General features: G+C 35.8%; 1 protein-coding gene and 1 pseudogene across 1 annotated transcript in view; both read left to right on the top strand.

Moving 5' to 3' along the window:
- GABRA3 (gamma-aminobutyric acid type A receptor subunit alpha3) overlaps positions 1-26,472 on the top strand; it is a 237,812-nt gene that overhangs the window by 157,562 nt on the left and 53,778 nt on the right. Inside the window, exon 5 of the mRNA XM_010956353.3 lies at positions 6,244-6,464. Coding sequence (XP_010954655.1) covers positions 6,244-6,464 — 221 coding nt within the window. The remainder of the gene's footprint in view (positions 1-6,243; positions 6,465-26,472) is intronic.
- Positions 12,138-12,238, top strand: LOC123617311 (U6 spliceosomal RNA; annotated as a pseudogene).

Here is a 26,472-nt window from a genome sequence, read left to right as displayed (position 1 = left end):
ATATTTCCCTGTGCTATATAGTATAATCTTGTTTATCTATTCTACAATTTTGAAATCCCATCTATCCCTTCCCACCCTCTGCCCCCGTGGCAACCACAAGTTTCTATTCTATGTCTATGAGTCTGTTTCTGTTTTGTAATTATGCTTTGTTTGTGTGGGGTTTTTTTTAGATTCCACATATGAGCGATCTCATATCGTATTTTTTGTTCTCTTTCTGGCTTACTTCACTTAGAATGACATTCTCCAGGAGCATCCATGTTGCTGCAAATGGCATTATGTTGTCGGTTTTTATGGCTGAGTAGTATTCCATTGTATAAATATGCCACTTCTTCTTTATCCAGTCATCTGTTGATGGACATTTAGGCTATTTCCATGTCTTGGCTATTGTAAACAGTGCTGCTATGAACATTGGGGTGCAGGTGTCATCCTGAAGTAGGGTTCCTTCTGGATATATACCCAGGAGCGGGATTCCTGGGTCATATGGTAAGTCTATTCCTAGCTTTTTGAGGAATCTCCATACTGTTTTCCACAGTGGCTGCACCAAACTGCATTCCCACCAGCAGTGTAGGAGGGTTCCCTTTTCTCCACAGCCTCTCCAGCACTTGTCATTTGTGGATTTTTGAATGATGGCCATTCTGACTGGTGTGAGGTGATACCTCATTGTAGTTTTGATTTGCATTTCTCTGGTAATTAGTGATATTGATCATTTGCATTTCTTCCTTGGAGAATTGCTTGTTTAGGTCTGCTGCCCATATTTGGATTTGGTTGTTTGTTTGTTTCTTATTAAGTTGTATGAGCTGCTTATATATTCTGGAGATCAAGACTTGTCAGTTTCATTTGCAAAAATTTTTTCTCATTCTGTAGGTTGTCTTTTTATTTTGCTTACGGTTTCCTTTGCTGTGCAGAAGCTTGTAAGTTTCATTAGGTCCCATTGGTTTATTCTTGCTTTTATTTTTATTGTTTGAATAGACTATTCTAGGAGCACATTTTTGAGATGTGTGTGAGATAATGTTTTGCCTATATTTTCTTCAAGGAGGTTTATTGTATCTGGTCTTGTGTTTAAGTCTTTGATCCATTTTGAGTTTATTTTTGTGTATGGTGTAAGGGAGTGTTCTAGCTTCATTGCTTTACATGCTGCTGTCCAGTTTTCCCAACACCATTTGCTGAAGAGACTGTCTTTATTCCATTGTATATTCTTGCCTCCTTTGTCGAAGATGAGTTGACCAAAAGTTTGTGGGTTCATTTCTGGGCTCTCTATTCTGTTCCATTGGTATATGTGTCTGTTTTTGTCCCAATACCATGCTGTCTTGATGACTGTAGCTCTATAGTATTGTGTGAAGTCTGGGAGAGTTATTCCTCCAGCCTCTTTCTTTCTCTTCAGTAATGCTTTGGCAATTCTAGGTCTTTTGTAGTTCCATATAAATTTTATTATGATTTGTTCTAGTTCTGTGAAATATGTCCTGGGTAATTGGATAGGGATTGCATTAAATCTGTAGATTGCCTTGGGCAGTGTGACCATTTTAACAATATTGATTCTTCCAATCCAGGAGCATGGGATATCTTTCCATTTTTTAAAGTCTTGTTTAATTTCCTCCATCAATGGTTTACAGTTGTCTGTGTATAATTTTTTCACCTCCTTGGTTATATTTATTCCTAGGTATTTTATTACTTTGGGTGCTGTTTTAAAGGGGATTATTTCTTTACTTTCTTTTTCTGTTGATTCATTGTTAGTGTAAAGAAATGCCACTGATTTTTGAACGTGAATCTTGTAGCCTGCTAGCTTACTGAATTCTTCGATCAGCTCTAGTAGTGTTTGTGTGGACCCTTTAGGGTTTTCTATATATAGTATCTTGTCATCTGCATACAGTGACACTTTTACCTTTTCTTTTCCAATTTGGATCCTTTTAATTTCTGTCTCTTGTCTAATTACTGTGGCTAGGACTTCCAAGACTATGTTGAATAGGAGTGGCGATAGCTGGCAGCCTTGTGTTGTTCCAGATTTTAGTGGGAAGCTTTTGAGTTTTTCACCATTGAGTACTATGCTGGCTGTAGGTTTGTCATATATGCCTTTTATCATGTTGAGATATGTTCCCTCTATACCCACTTTGGTGAGAGTTTTTACCATAAATAGGTGTTGAATTTTATCAAATGCTTTTTCTACATCTATTGAGATGAACAAGTGGTTTTTGTCCTTTTTCTTGTTGATGTGATGTGTTACATTGATTGATTTGCGTATGTTGCACCACGCTTGTGTCCCTGGGATGAACCCCACTTGGTCATGATGTATAATCCTTTTTATGTGTTGTTGGATTCTGTTTGCTAATATTTTGGTGAGGATTTTGGTGTCTATGTTCATCAATGATATTGGCCTATAATTCTCTTTTTGTGGTAGCGTCTTTGCCTGGTTTTGGTATCGGGGTGATGGTGGCTTCATAGAATGAGTTTGGGAGTATTCCCTCCTTTTCAATCTTCTGGAAGAGTTTGAGAATGACTGGTGTGAGTTCTTATTTGTGTGTTTGGTAGAATTCCGCGGTGAAGCCGTCTGGTCCTGGACTTTTATTTTCAGGGAGTTTTTTAATTGCTATTTTTATTTAATTTCTAGTGATCGATTTGTTCAAATGGTCAGTTTCTTCTTGATTCAGCCTTGGTGGACAGTATGTTTCCAGAAACTTGTCCATCTCCTCTAGGTTATCCAGTTTGGTTCCATATAGTTTTTCATAATATTCTCGTATGATATTCTGTATTTCTATTTTATTAGTTGTAATTTATTCATTTTCCTTTCTTATTATGCTAATTTGTGCTCTCTCTTTTTTCTTCTTTGTGAGTTTGGCCAGAGGTTTCTCGATTTTATTTACTTTTTCAAAAAGCCAGCTTTTGGTTTGATTGATTTTTCCTATGGTTCTTTTAATCTCTATTGTATTTGTTTCCTGCTTAATCTTTATAATTTCCTTCCTTCTGCTTTTTAAGGTATTTTGTTCTTCTTTTTCTAGCTCTTTTAGTTGGTGGGTTAAATTGTTTATTTCAGATTGTTCTTCTTTTTTGAGGAAGGCCTGTATTGCTATAAACTTACCTCTTAGAACTGCCTTTGCTGTGTCCCATAAATTCTGTGTGGTTGTGCTTTCATTTTCATTTGTCTCAAGGTATTTTTTAATTTCAGCTTTGATTTCCTCATTGACCCATTGGTTTTTTAATAGCATATTGTTTAATCTCCATGCTTTCCTTTTTTTCTCCTTTGCTTGTCTGTTGTTGATTTCTAGTTTCATGGCATTGTGGTCAGTAAAGATGCTTGAGATAATTTTTATCTTCTTAAAATTGCTGAGTTTTCTTTTGTGCCCAAGTACGTGATCAATCCTAGAAAATGTTCCATGTGCACTTGAAATGAATGTATATCCTATTTTTGGGGGGTGTAATGCTCTGAAAATATCTACCAAATCTAATTTTTCTATTGTATTATTTAGTTTCTCTGTTGCCTCATTTATTTTCTGTCTGGAAGATCTGTGTAGTGATGTTAATGTGGTGTTAAAACCTCCAACTATGATTGTATTCCCATCAATATCCCCCGTTATCTCTGTTAGTAATTGTTTTATGTACTTAGGTGCTCCTATATTGGGTGCATATATCTTAATGAGTGTAATATCCTCATTGTGTATCACTCCTTTAATCATTATAAAATGTCCTTCTTTATTTTTCTTTATGGCCTTTGTTTTAAAGTTCATTTTGTCTGAAATCAGTACTGCACACCTGCTTTTTTGGCTTTTCCATTTGCATGGAATATCCTTTTCCATCTTTTCACTCTCAATCTTTAGAATTTTATTAGATTATGCTAAATCTTTCCCTTTTATCCTCCATGGTATTATACTTCTTTTTCATTTTTTAAATCATTTATATGTTAGATATTTTCCAGTTAACTAATCTCTCTTCAATAATATCTAATCTTCTGTGCAACATATCCATGAAGTTTTTATTTTCAGTGACTGTTTTTCTTTTACAGAATGTCTGCTTCAACAAACCTTTTAAAAATCTGTTTTTTCTCACTCCCATCCCATAATGTTTAGATCTTTTTCTTGTGTTCTCAATCTTCCCTTTAATACCTTTATCATTTCAATCATAGTTCCTTTATAATATCTATTTGATTATTCTGTTATGTGAGGTTCTTGGAGAGGGTATAATTCAGTTATATATTGTATCAGCTGACACTTGCTTATGACCATTTCCTTAAGTGTTTTGTTGTAGATTTTGAAAATATTTTCAGCAAGCATTTATTTATGACTATGTCCCTTCAGAGTGTTTACTTTTATAAGTCAATCTAGAAGTATCTCCTCCTGAGACCTATTTTTATGGCAGTTTCTCAGTATGTAAACCCCAAACCAAGTGTACATTTAAATATCAGTCCCATATAAGATGAGGCTTAAAGTTGCTAAATCTCAGTAGAAATGCTTCCCCTAAACACCTCTCCATTTCAGAATTCATTCCTGGATAGACAGGTTTCCTTTCTGAATTTTCATGTTGTGGGCTGGTTTTGTCTAGTTCATTTTATCTAATTCACCCTTTTGCTGAGGCCTTCAGGGTCTTGGTTTTATGTGGGAGACTAATTCCAACTTTACACATGGCAGAGTCCTACATATGTTGTCCTGATATAATTATTGATAAAGCCTCTTCTCACTCTCAAAAATGTTCTAGTTTAGACAATAAATTATATAATCTCCTAATCCTTAGACAGGAATCTGATTGGTGTGCTGGTGGAGGAGAAAAGCCAGACTGGCTAATTTGTAGAGAGGCAAGTAGTTGGAAAAAAGCTCAGAGAAGAAGACAAGGACCAATTTATGAAGTGCTTTTTAGGTAGTGGAAAGTATTGGGGTTTATTCTAGGTATGATTGAAAGCCATTAAGGGATTTTAAGCCAAAGGATTTTAAGCAGCTTCTGGTAGCTTCTTTATTTTACCTGACTACCTAGATATGTCCCCTATGCCTTGTGTAGTTCAGTGGTCAGTCAAAGACTGGGCAAAGTTTTACTCAGATTTTGGGACTTACCCTCTCAGTGGTTCTCTTTTTTCCAAGGTCTCCCTGAATTCTCAGCTCTTTGGCCAGCTTTAAGCTCTGTCTTCTGAGGTATTAAGCCAATGAGTTTTCTGATTTCTGCCAAACTCACAATCATCACTGACCACAGTTCTGTCATCTGTCATTTAGTGGAAGAATTCCCTATTGTTTGTGCCTACATTTTTTTCCCAGAGCCCTAGAGTCTTCCTTATGTATGTTGTTGTCAGCCAGGAATTGGGGAAGAGTATAGATTCAGATTTGTGTTGCCATCACTTCTGTGACTCTCTTGCTTCCAGGACTCCCACCCCTAAATTTCCATATTATTGGCCACTTTGAGTCATTAAGGCTGTAGTATCTACCACAGAAATCCCACAAACACAATTTTAACCTGTTGCTGCTGCTTTCAGTCATTCCTCATTGATTTCAGATAGTATCTATCTATCAATCTATCCATCTACTTATCTATATTTTTGGTTCAAATTTTATAATTAATAGCTATAGGAAGGTATCAGATAATTTAGTCTACTTTCACCAAAACCTGGAATAGTTATTGTTATTTTAATTTCTATTTGGATGAACAGCAATTTTGAAAATTTTCTCCATGCTTATTAGCAATTCTTACCCATTTCATGAATTTTCTGTTCATGGCATTTACCCATTTTTCTATTTGTTTGCTTGTTTTTATCTTATTTATCTGTAAGATTTCCTTATTTATTAAAGATAATAAGATATTAACTCATTAGACATATTGTTATTTTGAGAATCAAATAAAATGTGTTTTAAAATTTAAGGTTTTGGTTTTATGTTGATTGTTACATTGGCCTTTAATGTTCATATGCGATCATTTAGTAAAAGAGACAAGGTAAGGAGTTTGTTCTTATTAGAGATGGCACTGCATAGAGAAGTGGGCTCTTGCCTTTTCATAAGGCAAAGTTTATGTTCAGCTTGTATGATGTGCAGGTCACTGCTGGCAGTGACCTTCCCAAGGAAAATCTTGTCAGACACATTATCTATATACTTATGGATCACCATTGCATTATTTCTCAATCATAATCATTTGCTATACTCACCAGTAACTACTCTTAATAAACTTCTGCTTCTCTACATCAGAGGAAATACTGCAAAGTAATTAATATTTGCTAAGGGCACTGTGGGTCCCCACTAGAACTCTACTGAAACATTGTTCTCTCTCTCTTTTCATCCCTAGGAGTACACCATTGATGTATTTTTTCGACAGACCTGGCATGATGAGAGACTGAAATTTGATGGGCCCATGAAAATCCTTCCACTGAATAATCTCCTGGCTAGTAAGATCTGGACCCCTGACACCTTCTTCCACAATGGCAAGAAATCTGTGGCCCATAATATGACCACGCCTAACAAGCTGCTCAGACTGGTGGACAATGGAACCCTCCTCTACACAATGAGGTTAGAAAGTGGTTCCTCTCATATAAAGTATCCCAGGGGTAGGACCAGGGTTGAAAGTGGCATGTTTTAGGCTATCTATTGAAAATTCTGTCAAGGTTACAGATTAGAAATGCACATATAGGCATATACTTGCTGACACATTTGCAGGTATGCATACTCATATACACACACACCCACACACACATAAAAATAGACTGTTGGCCAACAGGCAGATGAAAATGCTCAATGTTGTTAATTATTAGAGAAATTCAAATCAAAACCATAATGAGGTGTCACCTCACACCAGTCAAAACGGCCATCATTAAATACTGGAGATGGTGTAGAGAAAAGGGAACCCTCCTACACTTTTGGTGGAAATGTAAATTGATATAGCCACTATGGGAAACAGTATGGAGGTTCCTTAAAAAACTAAAAGTAGAGCTAATATATGATACAGCAATCCCACTCCTGGGCATATACCCAGAAAAGATGAAAACTAATTCAAAGAGATACATGCACCCCAATGTTCACAGCATCACTACTTATAATAACCAAGACATGGAAACAATACAAGTGCCCTTCAACAGATGATTGCCTTAAGAAAATGTGATACAATGGAATATTACTCAGTCATAAAAAAGAATGAAATATTGCCATTTGCTATAGAACAGATGGACCCAGAAAATACCATACTAAGTGAAGTAAGTCAGACAGACAAAGACAAATATTATATGATATCACTTATATGTAGAATCTAAAAAATAATACAAATGAATCTATATACAAAACCAAAACAGCCTCACACTCATAGAAAACAAACTTATGTTTATCAAAGGGTAAAAGGAGGTGAGGAGGGATAAATTAGAAGTATAGGGTTAACAGATGCAAATTACTATACATAAAATATGTAAGTAACAAGGATTTACTGTATAACACAGGGAATTATATCCAATATCTTATAATAACCTATAATGGAAAATAATCTGAAATATATATATGTGAAAAATATATATGTGAAAAAAAAAAAATATATATATATATGAATCAGTTGATATATTCCTGAAACAAATAGAATATTGTAAATCAACTATATTTCAATTAAAAAATAGTTGGCCACAAGAACATTCTCAGACACACAAGAGATATATGTTCACAATGTATAAATGTATGCATACCCATAGATACATGTGGACTAATACATAGGCATATACATAGTTGAGGACAGTTAAATACACAGACTCACAACCATATATACAGGCATGAATACTATGACAGTCAGAATAGCCTAGGTTTAACTGCAGCAACAAACTATCCCTATGATGCAAAATTGTGAGAATCAAGTGTGATAATGATAGGTATTTTATGAAAAATACAATGTACACATATACAGTGTATACAAAATACATGTATACATATACATATACATATACAAGATTACAGCAACATATATCTTATGCCATGTTGCCTGGGAATGCTGAGGAGTTTGATATAAGTCAGTACCCAAACAACTTGAGAAAAGATCTTTTAAGATATATATAAAAATGTATTTCATACTTTTCTACTCCCAAAGCATAAAAACTATCACAATTTTATGTTTCTCATGACTCGTTATTATCATTAGTTTTTAGGTTTTGAAATTTTCTTTTAAAAAAATAACTCTGAACATATTTCCAGTTCAGTAAAATTCTTTGCCCTGACACTAAAAAACTTTCTTGGTTCTTGTTTCATGATTTTGTTGGTTCCTCTGCTGTCAGTTATATAGTTATTTATTATCTCTTCCCAGATCTTTTATATACACACACACACAGACACACACACACAGATACACACACGTCAGTTGATCAAGGAGAAGAGGGTAGAAGAAAGCAAGACTATGAGAAGGGAGAAAAAGAGTAGAAAAGTAGAGATGATAAAGAGAAGATGAAGTAAAATAAAAAGGCTAGATATTAGGATATCCTAAAAGAAACAAGAGAAATTAGAGAAAAGTATGCAGAAGGTGGGAAGAAAGAAGACATAGAGAAGTAAGGGAAGGGATACAGGAGGGAGAGAAACTGTGGGTGGAATAAAGATTAGCGTTATTCATTCATTTATTTCTTTATTCACCAAACATGTTTTGACTTCCTAATACATATACGGCTCCAGACTAGATTCTGGGTATGCAAACATTAATCAGATATAATCTTTGCCTTAAGACAGTCACACTATAATAGGAGAGAAAGGCTAATAGATAATCACAAAAAATTAACTGAAATTAAAAAGTTATGGGTAATTATGAAAGAATAGAAAAGAGTCATCTAATTTATTCTTTTGGGTCAAGTTGGGCAAAGAGTCCCTGAAGGAGGCAACATGTAAGTTCCTGATTATTAGTATTGGCATTCATTTTTATATTATTAGATAAGTAGAATGTAGTCAAGAAAATTGTAGGTGGAAAGTAAAGGGAACAGAGGAAGGATATCCCAGGCAGAGAAAACCAAGTGAGCAGCTGCAGGAATTTGAATGGTATATTACAAGAAAGAGAATGACATGGTCAGTTTATATACATATAGCACCCTAGTTACCATGTAATTAATGCATTTGAAGGGAACAAGACTGCAAACAGGAAGCTGGTTAGGAGATAGCTTAAATAATCTAGATGAAGAGTGGTGAATTCAGAGAAGTGGATTAAGATGGAGAAAGGGAGATAACACTGAGGAAATAGTAAAGACAGCCAAAGTCAAGGTAGAAGATACCCAAGTAAAATGAGTGGTTGATGGTGTTATGAACTGGGGTAGATCATATAAGATTTAGGAAAAATTTAGATACAATAAATCTGCAAGGTTAATTTTGGACAAGATAAATTTAAGAAGATTGTAGATTATCCAGGGACAGAAGTCTAATAGCAGTTGGATATACGAGTTGTAAGATCAAGAGAGAGACAGAAACAAGAGATGTAAAATTTGGTATTGTCAGTATGGTGGGACAACCATGTGAATAATGTGATTATTTCACAAAAGTATGTAGAGTGAGAAGAAAATCATGCCAAGATCCAATCATTATCATTAAGGCAGAAGAGGAGAGAGAGGGACCTATGAAGGAGACCAAGAATGAAAAGCAAGGAAGGTATTAATAGAACCACTAGTGTGCAGTATATTGAAAGCTAAGCGTGGTAGTCAGTACTCCTACTTCCAATATTTCCAGTTCATTTCCCTCTGAGTATGTGGTAGTATTTCACTTTCATAGAGCGTTGAATTTAGGTATGGACAAATGACTTGCTTTGGTTAACCAGATGTAAGTGGAAATAACATGTGTGATTTCTGAGTGAGGATTGGAAACTTTGAAAAGCCAGTACATGATTTTCCATGTTCCTCTACCCTGGCTACAGTGACTAGCATTACGCCAGGTGGTCTTGGCTCTGTCATTCTGTGTCCCTTATTAAAGATGACATAGAAGAGAGCATCCCTCCCCACAACCTGAGATAGACAAATAGTGTGAATGAGAAATAAACCTTCGTTGTTTTAGGACACTGAGATTTTAGGATTGTTTGTTACTGTATATTAATCTAACTCATTTTGACAAATATGTCAAAGGAGCAAAGGGTTTCAAAAAGATGAGTGATTGATAATAATAACACCAATAATAGCATAATAAGTATAACACTTACCATCAATATAGTACTTACAATGTGGTAGGCACTTTTCTAATCACTCTACTTATGTAATCTTTATTAACAACTTTATAAGATAGATACTATTATTCCTACTTTACAGATGCAGAATCTGACACACAGAGTGGGTAACATTTTCTAAGATCTCTTAGGTGGTAAATGGTCAGGGGATGGTATCAAAACTACACTGAAAGTTTTACTTGTAAAGAAAGAGGGATACCTCTTCTCACATTCCACGAAAGGACATGATGTTAAGATATAAATTCCGAGAAAGAGGTGGGGAGGAGGTTATATGTATGAAGGAGAATTTGAAGAGACTAGAGCATAATAGAGGAATAGACAGAAGAGAGATATACTTGTAATATAGTGCATAAAAGAGAAGAGTTTGAAGAGGAGATGAGAGTGTACACAATTGTGGAAAGAATGGAATTATGTAGATATAAGCAGAAGAGAAGATGTATAGAATGAGGTGGTTGGAAGGATGAAATAATGATGATGACATGTGGAAGGCTAAAAGGCAGTAAGAAAATGTAAGAGGAACTAGCGGGAAGAGTGATGGACAGAAAAGGAAATGAACACAGAAAAATTGAGAATAGTACAGAATGAGAAGAACAGGATAGTGGAGAAACAGAATTATAAAAAGAAAAGTGAATACAGAATAAGTTTGAGTTTTTGAAGAGGGGTAGAAAAGAGAAAAGAAAGGAGATGGAAGGATGGGAATGTTGAAATATGGACATGGAAACAGCCTAAATGTCCATCAACAGATGACTGGATTAAAGAAGAAGTGGTATATTTATACAATGGAATACTACTCAGCCATAAAAACCGACAACATAACGCCATTTGCAGCAACATGGATGTCCCTGGAGAATGTCATTCTACGTGAAGTAAGCCAGAAAGAGAAAGAAAAATACCATATGAGATCACTCATATGTGGAATCTAAACAAACAAACAAACAAAACAAAGCATAAATATAAAACAGAAACAGACTCACAGACATAGAATATAAACTTGTGGTTGCCAAGGGGGTGGGGGGTGGGAAGGGATAGACTGGGATTTCAAAATTGTAGAATAGATAAACAAGATTATACTGTATAGCACAGGGAAATATACACAAGATCTTATGGTAGCTCACAGAGAAAAAAATGTGACAATGAATATATATATATTCATGTATAACTGAAAAATTGTGCTCTACACTGGAACTTGACACAGCATTGTAAAATGATTATAAATCAATAAAAAATGTTTAAAAAAAGACAAAAAAAGAAAAGCGAATACAGGATAAGTTTGAGTTTTTGAAGAGGGGTAGAAAAGAGAAAAGAAAGGAGATGGAAGGATGGGAATGTTGAAATATGAAGAGAGTATGCGGATTGAGAAGGGCAGAAACAGACTAAAAGATTAGTCACATGAAAATAGAGTTGGATGAATGGGAAGATGACCATTGGGTCCTTCATTCTAGTCTGAACTGGACAAGAAAGTGGAGTTTGATATGATAAGAGCCTATGTAGAATGTCCTTGTGCTTATTCTCAAGTTCAGAACAGAAGAGATACAGAAGTTCAGAAGCATGATGAAGCTATTGGTTCCCTTGCACAGTCAATGCTTCACCTTGAACTCAGGAAAGTGGATCTAGAGGGAAACCTAAGTTTAAGACTTAAGATAAAAGCTTGGCCCTATTAATCACCCCACAATTTATTCACCTAGTGACCTTTTGCAGGACAAAAACTATGTGCTTTCTCATTTGGTAATAATGTAGCTGCTGTCTGTCTTGCAGACACATGAAAAGCACAAATTGGATAAGATCTAAAGAACACTTAGAATTTTTCAGCAAGTGTCACTCTACAGCATTCCTATCATCATTTTGACTCTCGGAAGTTGTATCTGTTTGTATTCCATGGGAAAATTACAGAAGGACAGCTTCTTAGAAAAATCTGACCAAGGATTGCATTGCTATGTAACTAGGGCAGTTTAGAATAAAGCCTTTCCTTGCTTCATCTTGGGACTTCAGGACAACCATAAAAATACAGGCTAAAGCTCATTATCTGCTGTTTGCTTCAGCAGCACACATACTAAAATTGGAACAATACAGAAAAGATGAACAGAGTCCAGCTCAAGATGATATACACATTTGTGAAGTATTTTCCATTTTTCAGATACTAATATATAGGGAACTTCATTTCTATTAATGTCATCTTATTTCTTAATGAAGATATGGGTAAATATGTTCATTTTAATATTATTTATATTTATTATATATAAATGTTGCATAATATATAATACAATAAAAATGTTCCACTGATTATTTGAGTAAAAGGGAAAAGTACTTACTGAATTTAGCTAGATTTTATCTCATTTACTTGAATCATTCATTCACCACCTTTATGAATGCTGTTACATTTAAGGCTTTGGGATACGCGCTGAGCTACAGAGATAAATAAGACCCAGCTCATACTCTTAACATACTTTATCTTAGCCAAAAGGCTGAGAAGCGATAGCTCATGCTCTTAATGACCTTACAGTCTGGAAGACATATGCACAGATAGCTGACAATAATATGAGCCCTTAAATAAAGGGAGGTGCAAAATGTGATGGAATTACAGGGTAAAAAACATCTAAAAAGCAAGTGGAGACATCCAGGAAAGTTGTAAAAAGGAGATGATGCTTATCCTGTATGTTGAATCTTAAAGGAAATACAGGTATCTTATTAAACGGATGAGGGACAGGGTGAGATATAGAAGGGTATGCCAGGCAGAGAAAATAGCGTGCACAAAGGCAGGTATTTATGAATTGACATCATGCGTCAGAAAATTCAAGTCTCTTGTTAGAGCTTTCATTTGCTTATTCTTCCAAAAATATTTATTGAGGGCATACTGAGACCCAAGCAATATTCTAGGCACTAGGAATAAAGCAATAGGCAAAAATAGATGTAGTCTCTGCCCTCATATAACTACATTCTAGAGGGGAAAACAATTAAACCATGATGAAAATGTAGGTAACAAATGCTATTTTCAGGGAAGCACAGAGTGCTATAGGACCATCTAGCAGGAACAATGAATTGAGTCTATGACAAATATCCACAATGAATTCCAGAGGAAATCACGTTTAAACTGAGACTTAAAAGATGTGTAGAAGTTAGAATATAAGGTAGGGGAGAAATGTTCCAGAGAGAGAGAGAGAGTATAGCAGGTATGAAGGCCAGAGAAATGTGCTGGGGAGGTAGTGGTGATGCATTAAATAAACTAAAATGTTCAGTGTGACTGGACTGTCATCGAACTCAAGTTTGTGTGCCTGATGCATAGTGAGGCCAAACTGAAACGTGGGAATTTGGAGCAGAGAAAGTTTTATTGTAGGGCCAAGCAAGGAGAATGAGTAGCTTGTGCTCGGAAAAACTCCCCAATGATTTTCAGGAGAAGCTTTTAAAGGCAAAATTTGGTGTGAGGGCTGCAGAGTATGTGACTTTCTTTTGATTGGTTGGTGGTAAGGTAACAGAGTGGTGTTTCAGGACTCTTGTGCTCAGCCTGAAGTTACCATCCTTCATCTGGGGCTGGGGGAGAGGGTGTGTTAATTCCTGCAGAAAACTCAAAGATATTGTCATGCATATCCCTTGAGGAGGAACCAGGATTCTGCTTTAACAGCTGCACTATCATTTTTTAAAATTGAAATATAGTCAGTTTACAATGTTGTGTCAAACTTCAGGTGTGCAGCATAATGTTTCAGTCATACATATACATACATATATTCCTTTTCATATTTTTTCATTATAGGTTATTACAAGATATTGGATATACTTCCAAGTGCTAAACAGTAGAAAGTTATCTCCCAGATATAGTAAACAAAACTTAGGGTTACTGGGGGGGGAAAGGGGGTGGGAAAGGATAAATTGGGAGTTTGAGATTTGCAAATACTAACTACTATATATAAAATAGATAACAAGTTGCACTATCATTTCTTAACTGCTCCTCCTTTGTTTCTGCATTCCCCTCCTGTGATTAGCAACTGTTCGAATCTGCCTTTTGGGATTTAGGGAAGGTCTAGGAAGCTGAAGCCTTTTTCCTACAAACAAGAAACAGGGGACAAGGAGGGGCTTTTGTACCCTGGAGGGTCCAATAGGGTCCTGCTTGGTTTCAGGACCATGGGGTAAAGGGCAGGGAACTGGCCTGTGGTGGGGAAGGGTGCTTATGAGCTATGTTGGCATAACAATGATAGGGATCCAGTAAAGAGTTTCTTCCAAGAGAATGATACAAACAGTTTGCATTTTACATAGATCACTCTGGGAACAGTGTGGAAGGTAGATTGGAAGAAGGCAAGATAAAGGTGAGGTGCTAGTTATATGAACTATAAAATTCTAATAATAATATTAATAACAACTACTATATATTTAACACCTACCATGTACCAGACGCTTTATATAAAACATCTCTAATCTTCACAAAACTATTCAATATAGGCATTATATCCTTATTGAGCTGATCTAGAAAGTGAAGCTTAAAAAATAAAAATGACTTACCCAAGATGATACAGTTATTAGGCAAATGCATGTCTGAGTTCAAGCTTCTGCTTTTTACACTGACTAAGGTTTCTAAGAAGGATATATCCATATGTTCAAAAGGTAGCATTGGTGGTATTTGGTGCCTGATTGGAAGTTAATGGTGGTAAGGATGTTGTATGAGTACTTCCTGTGAGTAAAGAAGTTCCTGAGGGTAATGGTAGTACTAAGGGTTGGGAAAAATGATAATCTAAAGGTTAACATTCCCATTGAATGTAGAGGAGTAAATGAACATTTGGAAAATGGCAGTGATATATAGGGGTAGTGGGAAATATAGCACACCTATTTGGAAAAATTTCTGCATGATAGATGAGGGATAATAGTCTGGAATTCGTACAGAATGTATTTATCTTGTAGTTATGGGGTAGCGTGATTGATTTTTTTAAAAGTGAACAACTTGCTCAGATCATTTATGTTAACACAAGTTGCTGAACCCAATAATGTATAATAGTTCAAACATGACAGATTAAGAAGGTAGATTGTGCAGTAAGACTAGTTCTGTCCTTCCCTCTATAAAATGAGGTGAAATACAACACTAGCTACCTCTTAAAGCTGTTGAGGGTGTTGAATAAAAAAAAATGCACAATCTAAAAGTTGATAATTATGTTTTATTCAAGGACATTACTGAGGACTATCTATATCCTGGAAATAGCCTCTCAGATAGTTCTGAGGAACTGTTCCAAAGAGGTAAGAGATGAGCCAGGATATATAGGAGTTTTTGCTAAAAAGGAAACAGAAACAAAACATGTAGTTGAACATTAAAAGATTACTGCTAATCAGAAAAAAACAGACCTCTCAAGTTAATGATTTTAGTGCTTTTCTATGTATGGGAAGAGGGAAGATTCTGGGCTCATTGAAATCATTCCTTTGATACAAATCTTAACTCTCTAGGGCCAGTATCCTGTTCTTCTCTACTCTGAATTCCCCTGAGGTTGCATCAACAAGGGTGGCTGTAGCGGCTGAAGGCTTTGTGGTGGGAATCATTTGTTATTTACTAGAATGGCAGGCAATATTCTTGGTCCACATGGGGAGTAAATGTGATAACCCCTGTGAATTGCTTAACATATGTCCTAGAACATGTCCATTTTGTGGAGGATTTTGTGTTAATATCCCCACTTTTATAATTACTAAACTGAAGTTGCAATAGGACCCAAATCACACCATTAATAAGTGGCAGAGCCAGTACAGAATCCCAAGTCACTCATGTTACAGCAAACTGTTTTTCCCCACTACATCTAACTACTTCCTCTTAGAAGGGGATGCAGGGGATATCAGCTTTAAGCATAATGAGTTTGAGGTGGACATGACAAGCTGCAGTTGGAAATGCAGGTATGTAACCCAGAACTTTGACACAATGGGATTTTGTAAAACTAAATGTCTTCTATATATTAGGCCACAAACTAATAGTGTCCTATGTTTAGCTAAAAATTAAAGAAAATAGGCACTCATTTTTCTATGTTGCATCATCAAAAATAAAGTGGTATTTTTTGAACCAATTATAGAGGCTTGTTGTCATATTCAGACCCATATGCCTTCCTTTTTTGTTTGATTGTATGATTGGGTCAGTTTTGCTCATGTACTTGGGATGTTCCAGAGACAAATTATTTGCAAGATAAATTGTGTGTGATTCCTGGACTTTCCCCACCAACACACATGCAAATGTTAATAGCAAAATTCCTCTCTTCTTCCTTTAGATGCAAATAGCTTGCATTTGAGTTTTCATTACAGAGACTGCCTCTGCAATGGTGAGGAACCAGGGAAGGCATTTGGGTCACATTGTTAGTTGTATAGGACTTAGTGTAATCAAATCAGCCAAGCACTGATAGGTTTGCTTCACACAGTCCTTTTTTGTAATGGCTTTTGCTCTAGGGGTTTCCACCCGTAGTTTCTTATTCATTAAACTATCAACTGACTCACAGAACCACACTTGGTGTGTCTCACTCTAATGAACAGAAGTAAGAGCACAGAAGAGATAGAGTGGCTCATTTTGGACTCTGAGAAAGCTTAAAATGAGGTAAGAAGCAAGTAATAGTACAAGTCTTCAGTTAATCACAAATTATTCTGTGCGCTCTGTGTGATGATATCAATCCCTACCCTCCAAGAGCTCACATCTTAGCAGAAAAGATAGGACACATAATTTACTGTACTAGAAGGCATAATGGAAGTTTCACAAAAAGCCAACAATGAACTGCTAAAAGCTAAAAAATGTAGGTTTCATTACGACTTGGAGGCAAAGGGCCCAGATGTGGGAGAGCATCACTGGAGAACTAGCATTTGAGCTGGAAAAGAAAAATATATTACCAAGAGGTCTTCTCACATTTGTCACATTTTTGTCAGCTGCAAGAAGGAATCGGGGCCTTGAAATAACAAGAATTTCCTTTATTCTCAAAGGCAAGAAGTTGATCTCCAGGCAGATTCTGTTAAAAAGATCATTCTAACACAAGGAGGATTTACAGATTACCAGAAGGGTCCCTCTAGTGCCAAAGGACCCAACTATTTTAGATGATACTGTTATCAAAGTTTGTGTGCCCTATGCACAGTGAGACCAAACAAATCAAAATGTTTGTTGGAGTTTGGAGCAGAGAAAGATTTATTGCAGGGCCAAGCAAGGAGAATGGGTGGCTCACACTCAAAAAACCCAAACTGCCTGATGGTTTTTGGAGACAAGTTTTTATAAGCAAAATCTGGGGAGAGGGTTAAATGCAGTGTGTGTGGCTTTCTTCTGATTGGTTTGTAGTAAGGTAGCAGGGCGGTGCTCCAGGAATCTTGTGCTCAGTCTGAAGTTACCATCCTCCACCTAGGTGGCGGCCTTAGTTCCTGTAGAAGAGCTCAAAGATATTGCTATGTATAGTCTTCAAGGAGGAACCAGGACCCTGCTTTAATTGCTGCAGTATTGTTTCTTGAGGGCTCCCTCTTTGTTTCTGTGTTCCCTCATATCCCTGATTATAACTGTTTGAATCTGCCCTCTGGAACTCAGGGAAGGTCAAGGAGGCTGAATGAAGCCTGTTTCCTACAAACAAGCAATGGGGGACAGAGAAAGGATTTGCACCCGGGAGGGCCCACACAGGGTCCTGCTCAGTTTCACTACCCTCAGACAGAGTGAGGACTGTATGTTGTAGTGAAATGAACTTTAGAGTAGGATTTAGAAGCTCTGAGTGTGAGTCTTAACTCTGGCCCAGATCAGCAGTGTAACCATGGACAAAGCATTTCTGCTCTTTGGGTCTTAGTTTCTTCTTTTGGGAAATATGGCTGAAAATACCTGTTCTGCCTATTTTGCAGAAATATTTATTAAATCAAGAAGCATTTATTGACTATCTGCTATGTAGCAACCACCATGATATGGATGGGATTACAGTAATATGTAGAGACACTTCTCTTAATTTGTTCACAGTCCTGTGCAGAAGACAGACACATAAACAGACTGATAATCCTGTGTGCTGTTAAAAAATGATTAAAGAAAAGAAATTAGGTGATACAAATGATTTCACTTCATGAGGTAAATAGTCTTCTTTTGGAAAACCACAAAACAGAGTGGAAGGCAGGAAACTTTTTATAGGATAAAGAATAAATGAGAAAGAGGAAAATAGAAAATATCTTATTGGTTGGAGCCACATAGTCAACCTTGTTTAGGGTAAGATGGCCCAGAGTGGGCTTGGCATTTGGGGATTGGCTGACTGGATATACTGTGATATCAAAAAGATCAAATAGAACACTTATAGGGACATGAAAGTTATCTAACTTTCTGTTTTTTGATGTGGCATCCCAGGCAGGAGTGGCTCCATCTTGAGCCTAGAAAGTTTTATCAGCAGTGTTAAGGAGTAAGCTATTTGTACAAAGTGCTCTGGGATTTCTGGGAGCTAGAGAACACACTATGCCTGTAGGGCATATACAGAGTATCATGGAACAAGTATTATTTGAGGTATTATATGGACTTAGAGGAAATTTGTTGCACATATAAAGAGGAAAGGGCATTCCTGGCAGGACAAAACAACAACAACAACAACAACAACAACAATCTGTACAAAGACACAAAAGCATGAGAGCTCTTTTTGGTGAAATCACAAGTATTTGTAGATGGCTAGATTGGGGAAAAGTGTGAATGTCAGAAAATGAAGATGAAGTTACATATCTGAAGTTAAAACTTAGATGTGCTCCCTACAAAGGATAAATGCAGTGGTAAAAGTAGTGGTCTTCCAATTAGGAAGCGCAAGGGCTTCCAGGGTACTGAAGCCTTTTGCCTGTAACTTGAGGATTTAATGAGAAGCCTGCAGAAAATTGGCATTCTTATGACTAATGTACTGCTTGGTTTGGGGGTTTGGTGGTGGTATATTTCAAGTGACTCATCCTCTACTGATAATGGTTTTACTGTCTTTTCTTTTTCACCATAAATCTCAGATCCTGCCATTTACTCCATGATTATAGAAATAGCCTACCTGGCACTTTAGCCACTCCTGAACAAGTATCTTTTTTTTTTTTTTTTTTTTTTACTGAAGTGTAGTTAATTTACAATATTACTTTAATTCTGGTGTGCAGCATAGTGATATCTATATATAGATATATAGATAGATAGATAGATATACTCCTTTTCACATTCTTTTCCATTATGGGTTATTACAAGATATTGAATATACTTTACTGTGATGTACAGTAGATCCTTGTTTTCTGTCTATTTTATATATAGTGGTGTGTATCTGCTAACCTTGAAATCCCAATTTATCCCTTCCAACCCCCTTTAGTCCCTGGTAACCGTAAGTTTGTTTTTTATGTTTGTGAGTCTCTTTCTGTTTTGTTAATAGGTTCATTTATCTCATTTTTTTTTAGATTCCACATATAAGTGATATCATATGGTATTTTTATTTCTCTTCCTGGCTCACTTAGAATAAGATTCTCCAGGAGCATCCATGTTTCTGCAAATGGCATTATTATATTCTTTTCTGTGGCTGAGTAGTATTCCATTGTATAAATATACCACAACTTTTTATCCAGTCACCTGTTGATGGACATTTAGGTTGCTGAAGAGGTGTTTTCTTTTTTATTTAGAGGCATAGTTGAGACACAATATTATGTGTCTCAGATGTACAAGCGATTTCCAATTTTCAAAGGTTATACTCCATTTATAGTTATTGTAAAATATTGGCATATTCCCTGTGTTGTACAGTATATTCTTATAGTTTATTTATTTTATACATAGTAGGTTATACCTCTTAATCCCTGAACCCTATCTTTTCCCTTCCCCTTCCCTCTCCCCACTGGTAGGTACTAGTTTGTTCTTTATATATGTTGCCTGTTACTTTTTTTTTTATTATATTCACTAGTTTTTTTTTTTTTTTTAGATTCTACATATATGTGATAATATACAGTATTGTCTCTTATATTAGTCTTTGTTAAAGTTTATTTTGTCTGATATAAATATTTCTACCCTAGCTTTCTTTTGATTTCCATTTGCATGGAATACTTTTTTCCATCACTTCAGTCTATGTGGGGGTCTTTAGAACTGAAGTGATTCTCTTCTGGGTAGCATATATGTGGGTCTTATTTTTGTATCCATTCAGACACTCTGTCTTTTTATTGGAGCACTTAGTCCATTTACATTTAAAGTAATTATTCATATGTATTTATTGACATTTTGCTAATTGTTTTTGTTTCCTGATCTATGAGATTGGTCCCAATGCTACAACAGGCTCACTGGAGGCTGGGGCTGGGGTCTAGGGGATTCTAGGGCTGGTGCTTGCACACTGGTGCATGGAGCTGGGTCCCGGGGTCTTTGGATGGAGGGCCATGGGGCTTCAGGTCTAGTGCCTGCACACTGGTGTGTGGGGCCACATCCTGGGCCTTCTGGATGGCAGAACCATGTCCAGGAGCAGCTTTGGGCTCAAGGGTCTTAAGGCAGCCTGTCTGTTGGTGGGGCTGTGTCCACACCCAGTTAGTTACTTGGTCTGAGGCATCTCAGCGCTTCTGCCTATAGGCTGTTTGGCCAGGGTGAGGCTGGGTCCTGAGGTTAAAAAGCTAGAGAGAGGATCCCACAATGTCCTTTCCAGCACTTATGTCTATGTCCCCAGTGTGAGCTGCAGTGATCCACTTCCTCTCTGGGAGACTCTACAAGATGAGCAGGTGGTTCTGACCCAGGCTTCTTTCAAATTACTGCTTCTTCCCTGGGTCCTGGTGTCTGTGGGATTTTGTTTGTGCTTTTCAAGAGTGGGATCTCTATTTCCTACAGCTGTCTAGCTCTCCCTAAAGTAAGCCCCACTGGCCTTTAAAGCCAAATGCCCTGGGGGCTCATCTTCCCAGTGCAGGACCCACAGGCTATAGAACCCGACATGGGGTTAAGACTCCTCTCTCCTTGGGGAGAACCTGTGCAATTCTAATTAGCCTCCTGTTTGCAGGTTGCCCACCAGGGGGTGCGGGTCCTGACTATATCATGAATTTGCCTCTCTTACCTGGCTAGTTGTGGTTCCTTCTTTATATCTTTAGTTGTAGAAGATCTTTTCTGGGAGGTTCTGGTCTTTTTCATCTATGGTTGTTCTGCAAATAGTCATGACTTTGGTGTGCCTGTGAGGGAAGGTGAGTGCAGGGTCTTTGTTCTCTGCCATCTGTACTGTCTCTCTGAGGTTGTTTTCCTCCCTTTGGTTTTTAGAAAGAACATTCCTTAGAATGCAGAACAGATTGTTCCACTTCTAAAGGGTCTAGGTGACATACAGTGGGGCTCATATTGAACTCCAGAGACCTTTGTCCCCTGATGTGTTTAAGTTGCTCCTTCCTACATTACTCTCAAGGTGTTGATAGTTTCACTGAACAACAAGTGTATATACTCAATAAAATTTAGATCTTTAACCTTTAGGACTCCGATTAGAACACATTTTTCTCTTGAGTTTTGTTTTTCCTATTTTATGCACCTACTTAAAAAAATTGCATTCTATATGTAAAAATCTAGAAATAATTTGATGTTTTTCTGTAGGGAGTTGTTAAGAACTGGTGATTCATTTTTATTCATATTTTATAATTGTTAAACTCTTTAACTAAGGTATGGCATGCATATTTTAATATGTACAACCATTATGTGTATAGCACCACATCATTCTAGGTAAGGAATATGTTCAAGATATTGCACAGTAGAAGAGTAAAGAAATGGGAAAACGTTTCAGTAAAGTGAGAGGTTTTATCAAGATATAAGTAAGGACCACAGCTTTATTTTTCAGAAGGATCACTTTCCCTGAGACAAAAGCAAATGGGAACTGAGGACATGGATGTAATAGCTTTTGAGTTGGAAATTTTTTTCTCATTGGGTTAGTGTACTGTGTGAATTCCCATCTAAAAGCTGATTACTTACATATGATATTCAATATAGTTCAGGAGACAAGATATATTACCAATAAAATCCGAAAAATACAAAGTACTGTATAACAGTGCAAAATAAATACTGGCTTTTGTATCAACGATTTAACAAAATAGAAAAATAATCAAATAGCATAGTAAGAATAATCTCTGATGTGTGCTTATTTTGAAAATGTATTTAGATATTTCCAATGAAGATGAGATATGGGCCTCAAAAAACCAAGTCACTAATTTGTCTCAATTCCAAAGGAGCAGAAAATAAACTATTTACTCAGTGGCTTTAAGTCAATAGCAGAGACTTTTTTTAAAGTTATATGAGACCTTTCTTTCAAAATGAAATTTTTTATAACAAATGATTGTTTAGTCCTAATAATTTTCAAATAAGCAAATATTTATTCAGTGCTATTATGTAGATGATAGTGTAGAAACTGCCCATGAAGGATCACAAAGTTAAATAGCAGTTTATAATCCAAGCCAAAAGATAAGACAAGCCATAAAATAAGGATAAAAAGGAATATATGGAAAGCAAGGATAAGATAGACATTTTATGCAACAATTTACAATTACAAACACTACAGCAATGAAAAACCAAGTGCCTATGTATTTTTGTACTGTTGGAAATATACTTTCAGGGTAAATTCCAAAAACTGAGAATGCTCACTCAAATGATAAGTGCACATGGATTTCTGTTGGATGTTGCCAAATTTTCCTCCAAGAGGGTTGCACCAATTTATATTTTTATCCACAATGTATGTGTGTCTATGCACAGTCTCATCAATAGAATGAGTTATTAAACATGTAAGTATTCTTCAATCTCATAAATGAGAAATGGTATTTCAGTGTAGTTTTAATTTGCATTTCCCTACTTATGAGTGAGCATGAATATCTTTTCATATGTTCAAAGGCCACTTTTATAGCATTTTGTTCATTGTCTTTCATGACTTTTGCATACTTTTCTATTAAGTTTTTGGCATTTCCCCCTCATTTAAAGAGTTCTTTGTATATTAGGGATATTAGCACTTATTTATAATATATTACAAATATTTTCTCTCAGCTTGTCAGTAGTCTTTTGATTTTTTTTGTTTGTTTTGCTGTGTGTGGTAGGCATAGTAATGCTCCCCAAATGTCCTTGTTCTGATTCTCAGATCCTGTAAATATGTTACCCTATATGGCAAAGGTACTTTGCAGTTGTGATTAAATTAATGACCCTCAGATAGAGAGAGTATCCTGGATTATTCAGGTGGGCCCAGTATCATGACAAGGATCCTAAAAGCCACGAATAATTCTTAGCTATGGTGAAAGAGGGAGAAAGAACATTTAGAAAAAGATCAGAGAGCTGCAACATTACCAGCATTGGTAATGGAGAAAAGGGCCATGAACCAAGGAATGTAGGCAGCATCAAAGAAGCTATAAAGGCAAGAAAAAAGATTCTCTTTTACAATGTCTAGCAGGGATTTAATAGCAGGGATTCTTAATTTGAGATAGCATATCATAATCACTGGAGTAAACATTTTCAAACTATCATAATTGTCTATTCTTTACTTCCTTATTTCATGTCCCCTTCCCACTTTGAGATTCTGAGACACATACCTTCTGCCCTAAGTAAAAGCATTATTATCCATGGGTAGTATATACTGTAGGAAACAGATGAAATATTGAGAATCACTGGTGTTTGGGGATCCAGTAGAGAAGACATTAACCCAGTTATTGTACCCTGATCTTAGTCTTTAGACTTTTTATCTTCCCTGTCCACTTTCATAATGCCATCCAGTCTTTGAGCTTTAATTAGCATCTGTAAAATTAAGCTAACAAGGCCTAAAGAACTGGAATAACTTGCACACAACTACTAAGAAGTAGAGCTAGGTTGTGAATCTGGTAGTCTGGCTTTAAAACTATGCTCTTTAAGGCTATGCTATAATGCCTCTCTTGATTTTTTAATTTTGTAAGAGCTTTATTTGAAGTATCATTTACATATGATAAATTCATCTGTTTTAAGCATACAATTCAATGATTTTTATTAAATTTACAGAGTTTTGCAATCATAACCACTACCTAGAGTTATATCATTTCCTGATTGTACAAAATCGCTCCAAAAATTTGCAGTCACCACCCATTATCAACCCCAGCCCCAGTCAACCACTAATCTATTTCTCATCTCTATAGATTTGCCTTTCCTGGACACTTAATGTAGATGGAATCATACAATATGTGATCTTTTGTGTATGGCTACTTCAGTTGGCATAATGCATTTAAGATTCATCCATGTGGTTGTGTGTATTCATTTTTATTGATGACTAATATTCCATTGCATGACTATGCCACATTTTGTTCATTTATTAATCATTTGATAGACATTTAGGTTGTTTCCACCATTTGGCTATCATGAATAATTCTGCTATGAACAGGTCTTTCTGTGGATATGTATTTTAATTTCTCTTGGGTAATGGTGAATTAGAGTAGAATTGCTGGGTTTTATAGGAAGCTTGTGTTTAATTTTTTTTTAAGAAACTGTCAGATGTTTTCCAAAGTGTACTTTAGTATTATATATATATTTCCACCAGTGACTTATGAGGTTTTTCTCCAAATTCTTGCTAACATTTGATATTGTCAGTCATTTTGACTTTAACCATTCTAGTAGGCATTCTAGCAGTATCTAATTGTGGTTTTAATTTGTATTCCCCTAATGACTAATGATTTAATCTTTTCATATACTTATTAGTCAATAGAATATCTTTTCATTAAATGTATATTTAAATCTTGTGCTCATTTTCAAATTGGGGTGTTTTTCTTCTCATTTTTAGTTATAAGAGTTTTACTTATTTCTTCTTGATACAAATTCTTTATCAATATATCATTCATAAATATATTCACCCACTTGGTTGCTGCCTTTTCATTTTCTTAATGGTATCTTTCAAAAAACAAAAGGTTTAAATTTTGATGAAGTCCAATGTATCATATTTAAAAAAAAATTATGGCTCATGCTTTTGGTGTCCTAGCTAAGAAATCTTTGCCTGATACAAGGTCACAAAGATTTTCTTCTACCATTTCTTTTAGCTCTTAAATTTTGGTCTGTGAGCATTGGAGTATGTTTTTGCCCTTAATTGATTATGCAATTGTATAAAATAATATGTATAGAATGTATTATTGAGCCAATAACATATAGAAATGTAACATATATGTAAAATATATGCCAATAACAGCACAAAGGAGATGAGTGAAAGCAAAGCTGTACTGGGATAAGGGAATGGCTATAGGTGGTAAAGTAATAATTATAACATTGTATTGTTGGGGTTGTGACATTAATAGATGTAACATGTATAACACTAATACCACAATAGGAGGGATAAGGAAATAGAATAGAGCTACAATAACCTTTCTATACATAACAAATTAAACCAGTATAAATCTGAAGCTCAATCTGTTGAGTTAAAATGTATATGGTAAGCCCTAGAGCAATCACTTTTAAAAAAGTAAAAAAGTTATTAAAGAAATTAAAATGCTACATTAGAAAATATTCATTCAGTACAAAAGAAAGCAGTAAAAGAGGAATAGAAAAACAAAATATATGTGACAAAGAAAACAAAAGTAAAATGGCATACAAAAATACAACTATATCGGGAAAGGGTATGGCTTAGTGGTAGAGCACATGCTTGGGATGCAGGAGGTCCTGTGTTCAATTCCCAGTACCTCCATCAAAAAAATAAAATAGTAAGTAAGTAAACCTAATTACCTCCCCCTCTTAAAAAAACAAAACAACAACAAAAAATACAACTATATCAATAAATTATTAAGTGTAAAAAATTTTGAACAATTCAATCAAAAGGCAGAGACTGTCAGACTGGATTAAAAAAACATGATCCAACTGTATTCTGCCTACAGAAGACACCCTATATTTTTTATTTTTTCTTTAATAGAGTATATCCTTTTAGAGCAGTTTCAGGTTCACAACAGAATGGAGCAGAAAATATAGAGAGTTAGCACATAGCCCTCCCCACCCACATATATATACTCCCCTACCCTCAACATCCCTCATCAGTGTGGCATATTTGGTACACTAGATGAACCAACATGGGCACATTACTATCAACCAAAGTCCATAGTTTACATTAAGGTTCACTCCTGATGTTGTACATTCTACGGGTTTTGACAAATGCATAATGACATGTAGCCACCACTATAGTATCATACAGAATAATTTCACTGCCCATAAAATCCCTTGTGCTCCACGTATTCATTCCTCCCTCCCTCCCTCTCCCCAAACCCCTGGAAACCATGATCATTTATTGTTTCTGTAGCTGTGCCTTTTCCAGAATGTCATTTGGTTGGAATTGTACAGTTTGTAGCCTTTTCAGACTGGCTTCTTTCATTTAGTAATATGTCTTTTAAGTTTTTTTCATGTCTTTCACGGCTTGATAGCTCATTTCTTTTTTTTTCCACTGAATATATATTTTAATTTACATATATGTACTGTTCATTGTTTCTAAGAACATTTAGAGCTTTAGCTTT

The sequence above is a fragment of the Camelus bactrianus genome, chromosome X (genome assembly GCF_048773025.1).
Source record: "Camelus bactrianus isolate YW-2024 breed Bactrian camel chromosome X, ASM4877302v1, whole genome shotgun sequence".
Taxonomy (NCBI): Eukaryota; Metazoa; Chordata; class Mammalia; order Artiodactyla; family Camelidae; genus Camelus; species Camelus bactrianus.
Note: the sequence above shows the minus strand (reverse complement) of the source record. Positions and strands in the feature narration are given on the sequence as shown.